This window comes from Gallinula chloropus (assembly GCF_964237585.1).
Source record: "Gallinula chloropus genome assembly, chromosome: 5".
Classification (NCBI taxonomy): Eukaryota; Metazoa; Chordata; class Aves; order Gruiformes; family Rallidae; genus Gallinula; species Gallinula chloropus.
Window position 1 is genome coordinate 61,966,770 of NC_140090.1, and position 21,279 is coordinate 61,988,048.

The 21,279-nt window shown below is 43.2% G+C and overlaps 1 protein-coding gene across 1 annotated transcript in view; it reads right to left on the reverse strand.

Moving 5' to 3' along the window:
- Positions 1-19,864, reverse strand: part of ANTXRL (ANTXR like) — a 55,106-nt gene extending 35,242 nt beyond the window's left edge. Inside the window, exons 1-9 of the mRNA XM_084264308.1 lie at positions 19,669-19,864; positions 6,654-6,725; positions 6,450-6,521; positions 4,951-5,032; positions 4,814-4,847; positions 2,800-2,879; positions 2,618-2,686; positions 2,337-2,417; positions 2,176-2,236 (exon numbers count right to left, since the gene is read on the reverse strand). Of these exons, the coding sequence (XP_084120434.1) occupies positions 2,176-2,236; positions 2,337-2,417; positions 2,618-2,686; positions 2,800-2,879; positions 4,814-4,847; positions 4,951-5,032; positions 6,450-6,521; positions 6,654-6,725; positions 19,669-19,829 (712 nt within the window). The 5' untranslated portion in view covers positions 19,830-19,864. The remainder of the gene's footprint in view (positions 1-2,175; positions 2,237-2,336; positions 2,418-2,617; positions 2,687-2,799; positions 2,880-4,813; positions 4,848-4,950; positions 5,033-6,449; positions 6,522-6,653; positions 6,726-19,668) is intronic.
- Between the last annotated feature and the right edge of the window lie 1,415 nt (positions 19,865-21,279).

The following is a 21,279-nucleotide window of genomic DNA, read 5'->3' on the forward strand; positions in this document are numbered from 1 at the left end:
ACGGATTATCACCTCCCCACTCAGTTAAAAGTTTCATAGAAAAAGCACAAAGCCGCATTTCAAACCTGTAAACAAGCGTCTTCGCTGGAAAATGTGATCGTACGCGGCACTCTTTTGAAGGTTTACTATTTTTTCCATCCAAAAGGAGGCATGGTTCCATTTCTAGAAAATCTTAGGTTCTAGTTTTCAGACAGTTCTAAATCCAGGTGTATATATAGTTTTTATATAGGATTAAATGGGTGTATATCTTACCTACACATTATCAGTAAACTACTTTAGTAATTATCTACATTTAAATGCATTAAAATTCTGAGATGGCTTCACAGGCTTCAGTATTTTTTCCACTCAAGTCCAAATAAGGCACATTAAAAAACTAATCTATCACATTACACTGATTTAAACTGTATTCCGACTGTCCAATGAACTGGACTCAGGATCTGCATTCACAATACCATGAAAAAAGTTGTTTAATCCCAGGAGACCCTCTCCAGCAGACAGTGGTGCACACAGCCACAAAGATGAGCCCCTGCTATGTTGAAGTAAGTGGGATAATAAAGGATAATAAGACCAACTACAAGGGTAAATATTTGCAGCCTCTGACTGTAAAACCTCTTGCAGGATTTCATTTCAGATAAGGCATGCAGGACTAGACTTGGAATAAAAGCTTGTGGAAAAGTGTACTTGTGCATTTTTAATCACATGTGATAAACTAGTTACACATAGCAAGTTTGTAAAAAAAGTGTTTTGAACTCATGAATTGAGAATCAATGTGATTCCACCAAAAAAAGAAATGTTTTACTTTTTGCTGAAATATATGCATTTTTGCAAAGGAAATCTTTTCTTGAAAATGTATTTTCTCAAATACAGTAGAAAAATATTTTTCAAATTTTACTTTCCAATATTAAAATGGTTCCAAAGAATTACAAGAATACTAATGAAATCCCACCAATTGGAATTACTCACATTTTCATGTAGCTGAATGCAATTTTTGGTGAACAGGAAAGTTTGCAATAAGCTGTTGCACGTAAAATTACCCAGTATACAATAAGCAAGGGGGAAAAAGAAAGAATTTACCATTATGAAATAAAAAAATAGATGTTTGACATGTCAAAGCTTTACATTTTTTTCATCAATCTCATGTTTTTAAAAGCAAAATAATTCCTTTTTATTTTTCCACAGACAACATTTTATCCCAAACATCTAGCCCACAAGTATAGATTTTAAAATAGCTCAAAAGGTGTAAGTATATTTCATTTTAAATTGAAATACTCAAGGCAAGATCATATTGTGATCGACATGTGGAAATGAAGAGCGAACAATTTCTCTTCTCTGATATTTATTAGATTCTTCCTGCATTTTCTATTTTTATCTGCTTTCAAGGTCAGCTTTCATGCATCATTGCTATTTTATTTTTATGTGCTCATTTTTACAGTGTATAAGGAAATGAACACAAGACAGTAAACATCAGCTCTAAATAACCATGCTGTAAAGTGTACCTTCCAGCAAACTTATGGTGTCACTCTTACTCTGCTACAATAGCCTCTTAAGTAGACAGAAACACAGCAAATGAATTGCTAGCACAAACCAGAAAAAATCCAAGTTAAATACACTAGACACGAAAGGCATGAAATTATCAACAGCTCCTCTGGGGATTCTTCATGTTTATCAGAATCATTGACAATCCTTTCATTGCAAATAAGTAAAACATTACTACTTTGGGAAACACATCAGGTACCCTGGCATATGCAGTTTATTATATGTTGTTCAATAAACCCAGAATGTTTGACTACCACTGGAGTCCCAGTAAATCCCAGGAACATAGTCTTTCCAGAAATTTGGGAGACATTACCTCTAGACCCTAAAAGCCCCTCTGGGTGTCTAGCTTTGCATGACTTCTGTTGCTTCTTCTCTTGAATGTTTTAAAAAGGAATATCCCCAATTCCCTGAGTGCTACCTTAGCAAATTCTCCAAGCTGGCATTCAGCTGCAGCAGCTACGTGTTTATCAGCGCAATTTTTTTCCTCAAGTGAGAAGAAGCACACAGGGCTTTAGCTGCAGCCTGAGGGGATGCTCTAACACATCCATGGGCTTCAGCTCCAATACCACATTAGGTAGTTACTGACATTTCATCATTGTCATTCACTTGCCTTATCATATTGTTCTTGTGGAAACTTACCTCCTGCACAAACACTTGATGGTTCAGCTGCTAGAATCTCAATGCAAGATTTCTTGAGTATCTAAAAGATTTAGAAAACGTCAATTTTGGCAGTCATTTTTTCTTTGTTTATTAATATAGGAAAGTGTGCCCTTTTCTGGGTTTCAGAATACCCAACTTACTGAATCGATGGTTCCTCTCAGGGCATAAAAGCCTCCCGTAACTGGAAAAACATGATCGATGCTGTCAGCAATTGTTGACAGCTGCAAAGAAAGACAATCATAAATCATGAGGAAAACAAAATTACAGTGAACAAAACTGGGCCCTTTCATACTTGCTGAAAGACATCATGCTGACACAAAATGATTTATGCCTCAAGTAATTAAATAAATGCCTTCATCTGATGCTGTTACACGTGAACTAGCATAACAGGAAAAAAAAAGTAAGAAGAAAGCAAAGTTACCTGAGTTTCATTGAAATCTTTCACTCCAACACAATAAACAATAGCTCCGAAGCTTCTGGCTCTGTTGGCCTTTAAAAAAAAAATTGCCATTAAGGACAAACCCATATATAATCAGTGGAGCCAGCAGTAAATGCCCACAGGTTTGAGATAAGCTAGTTTGGGTAAACGTGAAGGTGACTTACTTCTTGTTCTGCATAATAAAACTGAACATCTTGCAATTCTCCATCCGTCAGAGCAATAATCACGCTAGCGGTCCGAACTCCTACATGGAGGATAGTTAACAGATTGCATATGTATGACAAGATTCAGCAATGAAATGAAAGTATGAGGTGAGGCATTTCTTTTTTCTGACAAACACAAAACCATAAGGCCAGACTCTCAACCTGATTTGTATGGACTTTATTGGAGATAGACTAGCTGAAGGTTGGATGCGTAATAGCATGCAATAAGCCAAAAGCTGCACACCTTCATATCACAATTGTCACTGAAGGGGAGAACTGTTTTAACAAGGTCCATGCACAAACTTCTCTGCTTTGAGTAAAGTATAGCACCCACCAAAATTACACCTAGCCCCTTTGCACGAAGTGGCAAAACGGATCCACAGAGAAGAGGTTTCCTCTCTACTTTTGACAGACACAAACGTTTCCCAGAGCTTGTGGTAGGAGATGCCTCTGCAAAAGGAGTTTTTCTGCCATCCAACAGACTTCCAAGGACCAACCCAACTGCACATAGCACAAAATGTGCTTTGATAGTTCAGTCCTACACCTCTTGAGCAGTAAGAGTTGTCAGTGAAGCTTGTAGGAATTTTGAGTGCATGAAAACCTGAAGCTCAGGTCCATTGGACAGAATTCATGTCTTGTGCTAAGACATTCCATATTCCTAAGCTTAAATGAAAAGGTTGCATAGACTTTGGATAGCTATATATATAATGCAGTACAGAATACCGTAAAACCTAGAAAAATACAACCCAGTAACAAAATTAAACCAAATTAATATGTAAACTATGGTTTGAGTAGGCATTCTGCTTCAGCAGTCCTTCAGCAAATAACTAATACACATACATGTTACTTTCCTGAAAGTATTTGTTATTTTTACAAAACAATATGTTACAATTTCATGTGTCTTTCCCCATACTGTCTGAAATTAAAGACTGATGAGTTCTGACAGGTTTCTTATGCCATGCAGTAGTTCTTCCCATGTCACATCAGAAACAGACATAAATCTTTAAAAAAATGACCTGCAACTTGGGGCAAATGTATACATGGTAGAAATAGCTTGGATTCCTGTATTACTCTTTTTTTTTCTTTTCCTGCCCAGCATGCTTGAAAAAGGCTGAAAAATCAGAGATCTTACTTTATTTTCTTTTGAACGCTTATTCCTTCCCTGATATTTTAGCTTATAAATCCAGATCTCATCTACTCCTTTTTCCTTCCAAATTAGTTGGCAGAATTGTTGATTAGTTCTTAGTTATATGTTAAGAGAAGGTAAAACAGTTTTCAGTTGGAGTCCTCTGGAGTGTTAGTGTCACTGGCAGAAGTGCCTGATAAGCCACAGAGTCACTGCTGAAGACTCCACACTCACAGCCCATTTTGTTAAAAAGCCACTGACCCATTTCTCTGTCTTCCAAAGAGAGCATCAGCCCACAAAGGAACACAATCTCATACCAAGGTACAAACCAGACAAGAAGTGCTCAGTTTAACTAAATAGTCTGCATTTTGGCACAGGAATAGCACAAATATATTTCCCTCTTGAAATCTGGTGAAAACTTATATTTTAGGAACTCAGAATCTGATCCCAGATCATTGATACTGATGCAAAAACCTCAGCTGATTGCATTCATACCTACACTAATAGGAATAAGGGCAAGTCAGAGCTCAGTGTGTTCAGGACAGAAGGGTGCAGGAAAACCTGGGTATTTTGTCCCCTGGGTGCAGGACAGGCAGTTCTGGCTGTAACACTTCGGTCTGCATTCTGCACTGGGTCAGATCTGTGATTATACTATTCTCCTCTGGTCTTAATAAACAGTGAATCACGCATTCAAAACTAAGGCTGTAGTCAAAACGCAATGTAGGGATTGTGTAACATCAATTCCTTCTCCAACACGTCTTTTGGTGGGTTTACTGCAGGTCATATAAAGTACTATCATCCCTGACTTCTCAATGCAGATCTATAACATGAATGAAACACAGTGCCTACCTCCATACGTTTCATGGTAAATCTGCTCATTTGCCTGCAACAAAGTGCAGAACATTATTAGCTCCTAAACACACTGGCAGCAAACAAAGCAAAGTTTATACATATAAATCAAAGAAAGAAGGTACTGTGATGTGTACCCTTTTAAATCCTTCATGCATGAACGTGTCTCCTCCAGGCACTTCATACTGAAGAATGTCGAGCCCTCGTCTTATGGCTTCCCTTTGGATAAAAAGAAAAAACAGGAGAAAAATCTTATTTAAAGTTCTTTTTTATTTCGTTGAGATACTCCTGTTCCACAGCTAGATTCTGCACCCTGTCACTAGATTGCACAGAGTGCATAGATATCAGCTAAACCACTAGTAAACCCAAGATTTAAAAAAAGAAAAAAAAATAATTAAAATTTAGTGAAACACCCATGGGAGCACAAAACCAGATGTATGACAATGTTAATGCATTTTAAAGGTGCAATTCTGTCCCTCCCCCCCCCATTCTGATACACTGTCAGTCTGAAAGAAGTTAACTAAAGCAAATGACAGATAATCACTGAAAATTAATAAGTAATTTTTAGTGATCACTGGTCACTAAAAGGCCCTGAAACCTTGGAAGTGTTTTCAATATATTAAACAAACAAGATGTTGGCAGTTCAAAAATTAGCCCCAGATGCTACAAGGCATCTTTTTTAAAAAAAGATAGTGAGAGCCTCTCTAAGCTCCATCTCTCAATGGTGTATTTTAGGCGGCACAACCTCAGCTTCAGAGAAAACAGGAGTTTATGTGGGACAAAGGTAAAAATCAAGAGGTTGGGGACGTCCTTAGGGGAAATCTTTTACCCTTTCATAGTATAAAATGAGCTCAAAATGCACATGTGGTGATCCATATGGAAAACAGCTTATGAGAAGGAATACCATGTTCAACATATTGCCACAGGGTTCCTGTCTACTTTCCACCCTGTAAACAGCAAATCCACCCAGGAGAAGTAAGCAGGTTTGAGCGCCGATACCAAGGTACAAGACGGAAACCTGAGCCAAAACTGAGTGGAGCCAGCAGAAATGCAGTACTTCGATAGCACTGGATGAGGATCTGGTTGTGAAAGAACTTTGCTCCAAGCTCAGATGCTTTTCTGCTTGTCTTTGCAAACCACGTCTGGCACAGGTGCTGTCTGAAGGCAGCCCAGGGGAGGGTTCTCATAACCCACTGAGGTTGCAGACCAGCACTAGGTACAACCTGCTGCTGGTGTGAAGCTTGGGGCTTTGGGTCACTTTAGCAGGCGCTGTGGGACTTTCATATGGTCTTTTGCTCATCAGCTCAGGGTCTGAGATCTTAAACAAGAACTGCTCTTATTCGGGGTACTTGGGGATAGCAAGGATTTATATGAATCTTCAACTGGCAATGTAGCTTCTCCCCAAAATATTGTAATAAAGGACAGCCTGGTGCTGTCTTTCTCTCTTAAAAGGCCAAAACCAAAATAGTAATGGGAGACCCAAAAGGCTTTCAAAGCCCTCTTGTAGTTGAGAATAGGGGGAACAGTTGGTGCCACACCAAGGACCGAGACCTCCAAATTCTGGTTTTGGGGCCACTCACTGCTTGAGAGGAGGGATAGAAGGTATTTCTGGATCAAAGTTATGGGGAGTACTTGCCTGTTTTCTGTTAGTTTCATTACTGTAGTGCCTCGTGAAGAAAAAACAATGAAAGACATTCGCAACATTGGACTGAAACAGAAAAACAAGCCAGATTCATGTCACACTCACACATTAGTTCAGCAGATTTTCATTTGCTAAGAAACAGTGAATGAAAAAAAAATATACATAGCAAATTAAAATAATATCTTAAGTAAACTTTACCTTATGAACTTCTCAGCTAGGCTTTCCACAAAAGAGTAAATCTCAGTCCAATGATTTCTGACACTTCCAGACCTGCATACAAAACATAATTGATATATTAATCTTATTTTGCAGTGAAATCACTTGTTACACTCTGAGTTTTAAGCCTGGGCTACTCCAAAGATGGTTAGGGACAAAACTACAGAGTGGTCTATGGAGACAAGGCAGCTAACTCTGTTGAGATTTCTACAGCAGTTGTGTTGGAAGCTGAAACAGAAACCACCACAACAAAAAACACAGGCTCAGAAGTAGAAATAGGTCTGAAATGGTTTACCAGTTTTCCGTCAACTTCAGTAATTCTTTCATCTGCTTTTGTTCCTTTCTATAACATAAAATATAAATATTTCCTTCTAGCTTAAATTCATTAAATCATCTGCTAGTAGATTATTAACTTTCCTAGAGCACAGCCACACAAAAAGTCTTCACTGATCTTCTTAGAATGCGTGGGAGAACGTTTCCATGAATTACGGTTTGTTTCAAAAGAGAAAGCTTATGAAATAATTCAGAAGGGGAAGGCAGTACTTGTAGCTAATTCACTGTGCTAGCATTCTGGACAGTCAATCACTGGCTCCGTTACAGGTTTCTTGTGAAAACTTGGAAAACTTAGTTACATGCACAAACTTCGCCATTCATGCTGCCATTCTCAAGCTTTAGAACTACATTACACGCACTCCCTGGCTTTTTTAATGCTTAGTCTTACATTCTCAGGGACCCCAACAGTCTGGTGGGACTGAGCCTTGCACACAGCAACTCTATAGCATATGATAGGTGACTTCTACCATGTGGATCTATGCCATGCACTTTCAAGCCATTGAAACTACTGACTTCTCATGCTTTGTAGCCCTTTTAAAAGCCTCCCATAGGACCGTGGTATTTATGAAAGAACAGCTTGTTTGCTTTCCTTGCTACACAAACAAGTATCAGGTGTTTCAGGCAGAAAAATAAAACAACAGAGAGAAAGATCATGGGACTTAGATACAGAACTAAAAACTTCTGCAATTTAACCACTGTAAAGCAGGTTTCCTCTAACTAAAAAAAAGTGAGAAAACGATCCCATATTCCAATTTTCAGTTCTACTACAGGGTTTCCAAGCGACCCTATGCCAATGACTCCCGCCCCTGCCTATCAGGTACACATCAGCATAAAGAAGCCCGTGTATTGCATTAATATGGCACTGCTTGCCCTGCAGCAGTGCTGATAGAGTGGAGAAGAGCAAAGATAAAGGGAAAAGGACCTAAAGGAAACCTCTGAAGTACATAAACTACAAGTTTTCTTGTGTAATCATGCACTTTCACACTGCTCTTCCAGAGAACTGGTGACTTATTTGCTGAACAAACTTATTACCAAAGAAAACTGCCAGGCTCCAAGGGAGGTCAAGAAAGCATTGAGGGACTTTTTGAACCAAGGGTCTGGATCCCCTGCAGTCTCTGATTGAGAGAGGCTGCCTAATGACATGTTTATATATTTGTGAACCTCACCAATGAAAGGTGCTGGTACTGTTAGCAAGTAATCCCTTTTCTCATCATTAAAAAATAATCCACGCTGACACAAGGTACGTACTTTAAGGACTGCTTTCCCAAAAGGGATCTGAAGCAGTTTGACATATGTAATTCTCCAGGACTTCTCCGAAAGTCCCAGGCTAAACTTCTACACTTGATGAACTCCAAGACATTTTCCCTAAATCTCTGCAAGACATTTATATACAACATATTTTTTTTTTTAATTCTTTCTCCCCTAGAGTTGACACTTTTGGTTTCATTCTGAGCTTGCCATCCCACTTAAATCCAATTCCTGCAATTTCCAGTGGAATTGCTTCCCTACATTGAATAGCCACAGTTTCTTACTTAGAAAAGACTGACCTATTTTGAATGAGGTATCAAATTTCTACTGCCAGCTGCAGAAGCACTGATGCAATCCAGAAAAGAAAGTAGAAACAAAATTTTCTTTATAACAGCAACAAATCATCATTTCCACTACCTTCTCAGGACTGCTGGAATTGCTTTTTTGGTCCCATATCCCCATTCCCCACCCCCCCCTTTTTTTTTTAAAATTTACCCCTTAGACAAAAACCAGCTTGGTACTACAACCTGGACATCAAAAATTCAAGAAAATTGTAAGCCACTAACAGTGGAAAAACATGAAGACTTTTAAAGTGAAAATGCAGAGATAACAGTGCACACTGCCAAGTACTCGGACTGTAATTAAACACCCTTTCTTGAAAAGGGTACATTAAGTGACACTAATTAATCTATAATTAGAGATGTAATAAATCTATAGGTGCCTGCCTCCAAAACGCTAGGGAGATCTTTGTCATGGCCGAACCTGCATGGGAAGCATACTGTGCTCTCAGGCTGCCTGGCTCTGCACCCCTCAACTACAGCCCTGTTGAACAGAGATACTTCAGCATAGCAGTGAGTCTCCTCCTCCCCTAGAAAGAATCCTGCACCCACATGTTGCTTATCAACTGGAAAACATCTAAGTCCCAGTCTATCAGTTGGGAAGTCTCAAAGTCAGGCAGAAATATTGGTAAGACAATGGGACTGTTCCAAAATCACATACAAAGAGTACCTGCGAAGTAGTCAGCACTTAAATCCCTTTCCCCACGACACTCCAAGCCCAGGGGTGTCACCTCCCACTGCAAACGATGCCCAAATACCACCAATGCTGGTCACTAACACTAGTGGAGGTGACCTTCCTTATAGAAAAACCTGATATTCAAGACCCGTCTGGACACCTATCTGTGCAATATGAGCCAGGGAGCTGCTTTGGCAGGGGGGTTGGACCCGATGATCTCTCGAGGTCCCCTCCAACCCCTATGATTCTATGATTTCCCCTCCCTCCTGCCCACCCCCACCTCTAAATATCCCTGTTTGTAGTCTTTTATTTGCTCTTTCATGTATTTATATTTCTGATGCTTCTGGAGTTTGTCCCAATAGTTTCATCCGTTGCCTCTGGCCCCACCCCACTAGCAAGGAGAGTTTTAATGGCAAATTAAACAAAAAAATTCCATTAATAAAGTGTTTTCTAAACCACACAGTAAGTTCCGAAATGCTGTCAAATATCACTCCCAACACTGACAAACAGAAGCTGCCCAGCACTACTGAAAATACTGAGCATTTCATGGCTTTTGGGATCTTACCTTTCACATTGAGAATCACTTTTCTGGCAGCATAAATTAACTTGCTGCCCTTCATGGCTGGATCAGACAAGGAAGTTTATGTCTGGGTTTCCCATGGCAAATTGGAGACTCCAAGCATACTCGAAGCTGGTTCTGACCACTGCCAATGCTTGAAAGCCATACTAATTTTTACTCCAGTTAATGAGCCTAGAAAATCTAGGAGCAGAATCTGACTGGAGACCTGTGACTAGCGGTGTTCCCCAGGGCTCAGTGTTGGGTCTGGTCCTGCTTAATATCTTCATTGTTGACCCTGATGAGGGAATAGCATCCACCCTCAGCAAGTACCCGATGATACAAAGCTGGGAGGGGTGGCTGGCACGCAGGAACACTGCGCTGCCATCCAGCGAGACCTGGACAGGCTGGAGAGCTGGGCAGGGAGAAACCAGATGAGGTTCACAAAAAGCAACTGTAGAGTCTTGCACCTGGGAAGGAATAACCGCTTGTGTCAGTACAGGCTGGGGGATGACCTGCTGGAGAGGAGCTCTGTGGAGAAGGACCTGGGGGTCCTGGTTGATGACAGGTTGGCCATGAGCCAGCAGTGTGCCCTGGTGGCTAAGAGAGCCAATGGGATCCTGGGGTGCATCAGGAGGAGTGTGGCCAGCAGGCCAAAGGGGTGATCCTCCACCTCTACTCTGCCCTGGTCAGGCCCCACTTGCAGTATTGTGTCCAGTTCTGGGCTCCCTGGTATAAAAAAGACAGGGATCTCCTGGAGAGAGTCCAGAGGAGGCTACAAAGATGATTAAGGGCCTGGAGCATCTCCCCTATGAGGAAAGGGTGTGTGAGCTGGGACTGTTCAGCCTAGAGAAGACTAAGGGGGGACCTTATTAATGTTTATAAATATCTGAAGTATGGGATGCAGGGGGAAATGGCCAGCCCCTTTTCAGTGCTCTGTGGAGACAGGACAAGGGGCAATGGCTGCAAGTTGGAGCACAGAAGTTCCGCACCAACACGCGGAAGAACTTTTTCACAGTGAGGGTGACAGAGCCCTGGGACAGGCTGCCCAGGGAGGTGGTGGAGTCTCCATCTCTGGAGATATTCAAGACGCATCTGGACACCAACCTGTGCAATATGAGCTGGGGAGCTGCTTTGGCAGGGGGGTTGGACCTGATGATCTCTCAAGGTCTCTTTCAACCCCTATGGTTCTATGAAAAAGCACAAGGTCTTTCAAGAGATGCTCTAAACTACAGGCTATTCTTGGAATTTGCATTATGATTTTTACAGCAGTTTTAGTGCTTTTATTGTTTCCATCAGAGCCTTAAAATAACTAAGAACAAACTCCTGGTAATCAGCAAACCTGTGCTAACAGGAGCTTTGGGAAGAGTTGGCATGTTGTCCCGAAGTGCCATCAGCAAATATGCACAAACAGATTGCCTAGCCTGTTTGACCACCAAATAATACACTAAGATTCCAGATTAACTGTAAAGACTTCTGAATGATAAGGGAAAAAAAATAGCAGAGCGTGGAGAAGATCAGCATTATGCAATTAAAGCACCCACCCTCATGAGTAACTAGGAGAAGCCATGCTGCTATTGACCAAACCATGGATCCACCAAGCCAGCTCCACGGCTGTCTGCAAAGAAAGACTATGTTACAGCCAGACATATCTCGTTGGCTCACACCATAAAGATTTCCTGCTTTCAGTCATCAGCTACCTGGGCCAAGTGCTCACCATGGCCATCATTACCCATCCGAGCTCTGGACTTCCTCCCTACACTCTCCCTGATGGAGAAGCCCAGTCAGCCTGATGCTCTCTATGAAGTACCAAGCCCCACAAGACAAACACCTCTGTGGCAAGTGATCCACTACTTGCAGATGGTTCACATGCCTTTTGGAGCCAAGCAGCACAGAGAGGTTTCAGCTCTCAGAGGTTACATAATCATCAGGGCAACAGAAAATGCCAAACAATAAACAGCTGCAGAAAGTGTTTCTGGTCCTGGTTCTGCTAGGGTGAACCTGGAGCAGGTGCAAAGAAACAGCAGAGCTTCCCTGAGTTCATACCTATGCAACTGGGATCAGAATTAGGCCCAACTGAAATGAAAAAATCTGCAAGAGTCACTCGTTGCAAGCACGCTCCCTGCTCCACCAGCTCTGTTCCCATTACACGAGACAAAAAGAAGAGTCAGCAAACCACAACATAGGAAAGAATGTGCTCCCTGCCTCATCGGGACTCGGCTCAGAGGAGCAGCTGCTGCTGCAGCTCCTGCTGCTGCTGTTTTCCCGAATTTCACATTGCTACTGCCTGATGGGCGGGAAAGAGAACGTCAGTGAGTATTTCTGGGGGTGGAAGGAAGTAATGTGCTTGCAAGGCTTGATTCTGCTCCTGCTTACTTTGGAGTGACTCCTCCAAGCACAGTGGGACTCTCTGTCAGTATAAAACCAGCAAGCACATTAGAGTCCTATCTGCCTCAATCTGTGGGATTTCCCTGCTATTGCTGAAGACAACAAATCAAAAGCCAAACTGGAAACCTCTTCTTTCCTAACAGTTTCCTTGAAGCAGTGGAAGCTGACGTCTAGAGAAATCAAACAGCACAGGTACACGGGGTGCCACTTTCAGCCCAGTTACTTCCACAAGCAAAAACCAGGAGGGGCAGATAGGAGGCTCCTGTCCTAGGATGGTTGTGATTCACAGTTACAGCTAAATTCACAGTGAAAGTTACTATCCCTGTACTACCCAAACAGTAAATACTTTTATTACCGCATGTACACAGAAAGCAGCAAGATCCAAAGACTTCACCCTGCTGAAAGTGAGAAAGTCCCATAAGATACAGAGCTGCCCCTTGTCTTATTCCCCCCCATATGTACATTTCCCTCTGCTACAGATTAGCTGGAGGCAGCAATTCCAGAGATCCGGAGCAGGAAACAGACTCATTATTATTATGCTGGGTTCAGTCTGTATGTGTTGCCAGGGGGATACAACATCCATGGAGTTCACAGGTCCCTGTAAGTCTCTGTGCCCTCAAGCCTAATGGTGGCCCTGTATACAGCCCACTGCTCAGAAACGGAGCTTTACTATCATTATTTGGAGAGCTCTTTGTGGCTGCAACCACACTGGGGACAAGAGAATTCTTGCACATGACTAATAATGGCTCTGCAACAAAAGCAAACCCTGGGGCATCTAGTTTGTTGTGGTTTCAGACATGCATGCCCATGTTCATCCACCCCTCTGCTCCCTTCTTCTGAGCCAGCAGAGCATTCAAAGTGACAAGAATCCTCCTCTCCCCAACAATGGAAGGGACCTTGACTGGGTGATTCATCCAGGCAAGGAAGGACTAGTATGTATTATCTGCTCCAGAGGCAATTAGAAACACTGACGGAGACAGGCATTCTGAGACAGTCCCCGCTTCAAAGTGCTTGTAACACTAATAAACAAGACAAGGGCTGGAACGGGGAGGGGAAAATACAGAGAAATGACTGGAAAATGGATTTCTTAGTTCTAGGCCAGCACCCAGAGCACAGTACTCAAAATACTTGAATCCAGAAGGTTTCATGAGCAAAAGCATTAATTTTCTTCTATAAAACTATTGAGAAAATCTGCAGCAGCGTTAGTGACTTCTATAAATCATCCTTAAAACAATGCTCATTAATCCATCAATTCTACAAAAACTACCCAACTGGTGCTGTAGCTCTTGCTTCACACCCACACACCATTTCACATCAAAGTGGAAGTCAGAAGCCTCGCTCAGACTGCATCCAGCCACTTTGGATCTCCCTGTAAAGCTCCAGAACTGCTGAGCAGCACTGAGCTTGGAAAACCCACTCAGTATCCCAGTCCTCTTCTTCACAACACCAGCAGCAAAGCAGAGCACTCAACCCAAATCACACTATAACAACCTAACAAGGTGCAAATGATAACCAGAAGCAGGGAGATACAGGAGTCCATGCGTCTTCTCCCCATGTGAGATAAAAAGGTTCAGTTCTACTACACCTCATACAAGCTCAAATTGCAATTCAAACCAGCGTTTGGCTTGCAAGCTCGAAGAAAAGTAATGAAATTTTCAACCACTGAGCACACACAAACCAAACTCCTAGGTCAGTGAGAATCTTACGGTTTAATTCCCTGGCTCAAGCCCCAAATAAATCAGATTTAGTTACATGCATAAATAGACTGCAAATGACAAGCTGCCATGTCTTTTTCTTCCCATTAACTGTACACATTTTATGTCAAATAACCACTACCCCATTATCTTTGCCTTGTGTTTTAAAGAATTTTCATTGGGCAGAGGGAGAAGAATTGGTTTTCCTGACTTATTTTTCTCCTTTTCCTGCCAAAAGACAAACCTGGCAGTATACTATCAGACAAAATATAAACAAATAAAACCTGGTTCCAATAACATAGGTATGTCTGCAGTTGAATAAAAATTTGCTTTGCAACATTCCGAGCAATTATACCTGGTTGTAAGAAAATCACAGCACTGGCTGCAATATAACCACAACAAAGTATGATGCAAAGGCAAAATACCAACAGATTACATTTTGAAAGCAATAAAGAATATTGCTTACAGGCAGTTGGAGAGTGTAAGAGGTGTCATGTAGATGATGTGGTTACATTATAAAGGGGAAGCAAAAATAAACAGAAAAGGAGGAAGGCAGAGAACCATTTTTAAATATACATTTATAGTAATTAATGACATACAAGGAAAAAAGCTGATGCTGTCTGAAAAAAGCAACTCCTCTCAATCTTAATAGGCAGTTGAAGTGCATCAGGTCCTACATCTTATGATAAATTTAAATCTGGCTGTAGGAGGTAGATATTCTTGCTTACAGAAAAGGGATTTCAGCAGTGGTTTAAGTCAGGCAATACAAAATTTTAAAATGCAATTAAGTTAGATGACAGAACACATATTCAGGCACCCATCTTTGCTAGCAGTCTAACTTCCAACCACAATAATCTTGCAGCCACAGTCGTATTCTCCTTATGCACAGTGTAAAACCAGCACTCAATGGCATAGGACCAAGACAGCACAGAGAAAGAAGCTGCAGGGATTCCCACAAGCCCAGCTCCATCCTAACACTCTTGGGCTGGGACTGTGTGGAAGTGGGAAGACAGGCAGAAGGTTACAATGAGAACCTAAAGCAAAAAAATACTTGCTCCCACTAGTACTTGTAATTCATGAGTATTAAACTAATTCAAATCATTCACCAGGAGATCAACAGGTGTGGGGATGAACGGACAGGGGTTGGAGGGGAGGGGCAGGGACAGGACACAAAAACCATGTCTACCTAACTCTCTTCTTTGCTTGCTTTAAATATGGCATATTGTGAAAAAACCTGAAGGTATCTGGATATCAGCAATTCACTATAGTTGTCTTAAAATTATAAAAGCTGGTGCAGAATTGCAGCTGCCCAAACACCTCTTTCTGATAAGCTGTTTGGCTCATCTCAAGTGAATTAAGAAGCAGCAACATGCTTCCCGCCTGACACCACCTTCCCCCAAAAACTAGCTTTTCAAGGAAGAGTTAGGGGGGTGGTGGTAGACACAGACCCAAAAGAAACAAAACCAGGGAGGAGATGCCCCAGGGTAACTAATTTCCCATCTAACCAGAGATTGTGCTCTTCCCCACCAGCTCCCTACCAGTGATGTTCACTGCTGGAGTGACGCTTAACAAGTTGAAAGGAAGGCAGCTGGAAAATGGATCACAAGTAAGCAGCTTGACAAGCCACATTCTACTAATGTCTTTACCAAAGTTGCTGTTGACAGGGAAACTCTTGGGTGCACAGGAAACAAAGCAAAACTCCTATGAAAGACGGTATTGTGGGCCAAAAAGACAGGAGTACCATGAAAATGAACTACCTGGAAGTTCAGGGGGAAGATGAGGAGTGGGGAAAAGGTAGTTAGGCCAGCCTCCCCCAAAGAAAGAATTAGAATTGCTGCTCTTAAAGAAAATCAGAGCCTTACACTAAATATTTGCACTGCCATGCTCTGTGCTGTGGGAAAAGGAAAAAGCCAAACCAAAACAAAATGTTTTCCCAAGGCTGTGCAGCTCATTTCCCCTCAAAATCCAAACAATTTCTTAGCAAGCATCCCAGCAGGAAAAATGAGAAAATACTTTTGACTACTTCATATTCTTCCCTCCCCATGTCCCATCCCATCCTACACTCAAAAAAATAATCAAAAAAACCCACTCTCTACTTGGTAAATATAAAGTAGACACAGCTCTACAGCTCAGATCTATCACGTCAAGCATTGCCAGGAACAGACATTTATTGCAGTCAAATCCTCATTTTAAAATTTGTTGCACCAAAAAAGCAATCATAACAATGCTACAAAGCACTGTTAACATTAGAAACTACTAGAGGTCAGTCATCCTTGCTGCTTGTGCATTTCAATATGATTACAAACAACAGCTGGATGTTAGCAGAGAGGCAGGGATGAGAGGGAAGTTATTTACATACTCAAGCACGAGGATGTCACTACAAGACCTGAACAGTCAAGCAATCAAATCCCTTAGAGGATCTGTCCTTGACAGTTTGGGATGGGACTGAAAAGAGTACTTCATGCACCTCAACAACCAAAACAAAAGCAGCAATCAAAGCAAGTGAAGAGTACTCAGCTATCTCTTATGTTGGGCTTAAGATCAACACTAGTTTAAAGGTAGATTTGAGATCTCTGATATCACTCGACTCAATCTTACCACATGCCACAGGAAAGATAGGCATGCCATCTTCCCAGTATACTGTCTTGCCACGTGCAGAGGGAGTGACGTGCAAGCAGGAACATTTCTGCTGCTTTACATTTAAAGTCTTACATTAAAGTCTTACACTGCACCTTCTAAATAAGCTCAAACCTGCGTAACTCAAAGCATGACACACAGAGAGCAAAATGCAGACTCTAGGCAGCTGCCTCTGCAGCCAGCAAGGGTCCAGTTCTTGTAGCTTCAAGAGATTTGCTCATTTATGCATCCCCAGAGACAAGGCAGCGTTAACGTGGCTCTAGCATCCTAAGGAGGATGGTGGCAGGTCTCCCTCCCACACATGCTGCTTTTCCCTTTGACCATGCCAATTCCTTGAGTGTCCAAGGCTTAGTTCCACTGCTCTGATCTTGCCTATCCCGTGCAGTTAACATAAAGGGCTGCAGTCAACTTCAGGCAGAGAAAAACTGTAAGAAATCAAAGAAATTATTTTTCTAATTGACAGTGTATATATTATACCAATAACTTCACCAGCAGATGATCTTTTCCATCTGATGGTTGTTGCCTGCAGGATTAAATCCCCACAGACTTTGCCTGGGAAAACAACAATGAAAAATAGTGCCCCAATAAAGTCATTGCAGTAACACACAGTGCTTACACATATAAGGAGAAAGGTTTGTTATCTTCATCCGTTTTGCTTCCTATTGATGGGAGATTACATTTGTCTATGGGGAAGCAAAAAAAAGCAGATTTAAAGTCATTTTGGTTCACCCAGGCTGACTTTAGAGACAGGGCCTGTTCCTCTAAAGAGCATGCTACAGGATTGCAAGATTAAAGCCTGGAGTTTTCACAGAGACAATGCTTCAATCCCATTGTCAGACAACTAATTAAGACTGAATGCATCTAACTCCAGCCTGGCAAAGCTCCAAGGAAGGCAGGGCAATCCCCAGGCCATGTGGGGATACTCTGTGGTGTATAGGGATGTGTTTTGCTAGGGATTCCTCCCATGAGAAGTTACAGACAGAATTCATGTATCAGTATCGATCCAATTCTAAAAAAATGTGTCCGCTGCATTTTCAGATTTGACCAGCTGCTTCTGACTGGCTTCCTGCATTCTCTCTACCACGAAGACTGAGCCCTGACCATTCTCAATACTAGTGGATTAACTGTCCCAAGATCCAGGGTCTATCTACTCAGTCAATCCTCCCTGTCTCCACAAAGCTCCTGTGTTGTGCCAGATGTCACAGAAGACAGCTGGACAGAATACACCCTCAACCAGCCCACCTGGATACAACACAAATTTGGTTACAGGAGGAAGGCAGGCAGCGTGGGACCTATGGCTCCTCAGATCTGACACTGTAATATTAACCCCATGGATTATCATGCAATCTCATTGAGACCAAAAGCAGCTTTGCCATGACACAGTCACTGACTTGGTAGGAGCAGGGATTGATTCTAAAACCACCCTTGGGCCAAGTAACTTTTACTACAGGAGGAACTCTTTGGTATAACTCTTGGAGGTTATAAAGAGTCAGTTTGCAACTAAAGCCAAAGAGAATTTTCCCACTGGAACCGACATGCATGGCTTTTACTTCAACCGCAATCAGGTCCCGTCCCTGGCAGACAACTGTACTGAGTGGGTAACACCTGAGGCAGGATGTAAGACCTGTAGCCTGTTAAAAGAAAACATGATTTCAGGCCCAGAATACTGAAGAAGAGCCTGCATACACAACCAGCTTCCTGTTACTTGACATATCAGTAGCTGGGCAAATCAAACTCTTCTCTGCCTCAATTTCCAAAAATACAACACAAGTGATAACAGCAATCAACCCAGTAAAGTACTTTCCAATCCACAGATGAAAAGTAGCATAAGAACACAGTGTAGCAATTCCTAGGGGTACACAATGACATTTTAAACAAGGAAATTGCCCTAGAGAAGACAGATACCACCTCACAGAGTGCCCAACATTTATTGCTGCAATCACCAACATTTATTATCACAGCGAATCTGATACACGAAGTAATCATAGCAACAGTACTAGTCACTTCTTGAAAGCCTGGCCCCCACAGAGCTCTTTCCAGACATGAAGGTTACTTCAGGAACAAGTTCTTAGTGAGAGAAAACAATGACCACATGGTGTGTTAGTGCATCCTTTAGAAAGGCAGAATGCCTTTGGTCTTTGGATCCTTTTGCTCTAAAACCAGAACCACTATTCTGTGACACTTTTTTCTTCTTGAACATAAGAATACACTGGCTCCTGCGTGGAGGTGGCCTTTTGTCTCATGCAGGCTGTGCAGAAGGCCTGATACCCCAGTTCTCCCAACTGGGAAATAACAAAATATAGCCTCTGCACCTGGCTTATGGGTAAGAAAAACAAGAGTATAATACCACATTAGATAGCACAACCATCACAGTAGGTGTATGTAGGAGACTAACAATTTATTCCTTGAGTTTAACCCTTAGCTGTAGAGCTGGATCAGTTTACTAGGAAAGACATAAGTTTGCACTTTCTGAAAAACACCTGTGGGTGCACCAGTTCTCCACTCACGTTGCTAGTGCTTGCCATAACACGCCTATGAATGTGAGCTTAACTACAGCCTCCGGCTATACCTAAATTGGGGTAACATGGCATTAAAGTATTTTCCAGCATATTTTAATAGCTAACTCAAGCACAGGTTCAGACAGTTCCAAAGAAGTTTTATAAAACTTGTTTCTACTTAACCTTACAGTGAGTCCGTAAAAAACAACCACTACATACAAACACTGATCTTAAGTTTAGGCAGGTCTGCACAGCCCAGGCATAGCTAAATCCCAAAGGTGGTATCTGAGCCTTTAGCCCGAGTCTTGACACCAAGACTGAGGAGTGCTCAAGGCACTGACAAGCATCCCCCCAAGACTCACAGCCCAACACTACAACCTGAGGGCGACCTGATTTCCTGGGTTTGCATGCGCAGCTAACCCAGGGCAAATCACAGCATTCCTCTAAACACTCCTTTTGGGAAATGTACAAGTTCTGGGGAGCAAAAGTAACGATCCTGTCCCGCATATCATGTTTAGCAGTAAGGGAGGCAGGGAAGGCACCCGAGAAGACAGAGAAAACCACGTCCTTGCTGCTGCAAGGAGGCACTGAAGGGTGAATAAACGTTTTTAAATGCGACTGTCACTTACTTATCCAGGATGAAGTAGAGATCAAAGGCACCGTGACAGGAGCGCTGCTCTTCTTGCTCTTCCTCCTTCTCCGGCCGGGCGCAGGAGGTTAGACTCCCCATTGCCAGCAAGAAGCAGCACAAAAAAGCTGCTTTCTCCACGCTGCTCCTGAAACTCGCCATCTTTTCCCTTCCTTAATTCTTTCTCCTCCCCCGGTCTCTCTCGCGCTGCAGACCTTTCGGGCTCTTCGGAAGCGCCGAGAGAGAAGGAAAAAACAACACACCAAAAACCCCAACCAAAACCCAAACCCAGAACAAAAACCCCAATCAAACCACTAACTTCAGGCTCAACCCTGCAAGCTCAAGACAGCTCTGCCCGACAGGCACCGGACTGCTGGCTCAAAGCTGGGGGCTGAGCCCGGCCGGGTAATCCCCAGAGCCCCGTCCCCATGCCCCGCCGCCCCGGCGGCTGCCCCGAGCGGCTCAGCCCCGTCCCGCACGGAGAGAGGCGGCTTCTCTCGCAAGGGCCAGAGGCAGGAAGGGGCAGAGAGAGAGCAGCGAGGGGAGGGAGACAGGATCTTATGGGGGAAAGCTGAACTGGGACTTTCCTGTTCCGGGATACCGCGGTGGGAAAGGCTGCTACGGGAAGGGGGGCGGGGGGGGGAGAGCGGGCACCGAGGTTAGGCACCGTTGTACCCCGCGGCACAGGGCGGCCGTCCCTCCCTCTCGGGCTGCCTGCGGGGATTTTGGCAGTCGTAGCGGGGCAGAGAGCGCAGCCGACCTAACGCGCTGTTCCGCGGAGGCGGCTCCGCGCCGCCTAGCCTGGCCGCCAGCGAGAGGGGAGCCCAACCGAAGGCCGGTGTGTGTATGTGGGGCGGGACACCCTGGCTACACTCTAAGAGCGTCTCTGCAGATCCTGCTTTGCTTCTCTCCCCTGTACTCAGGGCGCGGCAGAGGGTCCTAAGGCGGCAGCGGTTGGGGAGAACGTTGGCCGCCGGAGCGGAAGGACATTGCTGTAGTAGTGATGGATGGGGCGTCATTGCAAAAACCTGTGACAAACCGGGGGCGGGGGAAACGATGTGAGGGGACACTTGTGAAAAATCGAGTTGCAAGAGATTAGTGTGGTAAAAAAAAAAAAAAAAAAAAAAAAATCATTGCCTGGGGCCGTAGTAACGACAGGTTTTCACGGCTCGCTCATGCCACAGCAAACTGATTCGGGGTTTTGGTGTTTTTTGTCCCGGTAAAAAACCGTTTACTCACACTGGAGTCTGCACACATCTTGCAGGCAATGAGCAACGATGAAACGCAAACTCTTAATGAAGGCTTTGCACAGTAGCATAATCACTCGGCGCCTGATACACACAGGTTACAAAGCACTGCCCGAAAGAGCTGACCCAGCTCATCTGGCTGCTGTCTCCAAAGTTTGAATAATTAGTGGCTTCCAGCCGCTTGCCCCTCCCCCACACCTACTGAAGCCCCTAATTAATGAAAAGAGCCACGGGGAGGGATGCGAGCAGAGTCACTTTGCATGACAGAGTTGGGACTAGACATTTCTCTCCCTTTCTTGAGGGAAGGCTTTTGAACGCGACGCAAGGTCGAGGGAATTCATCCCCTGTGGGGTGCTGGCACGCTG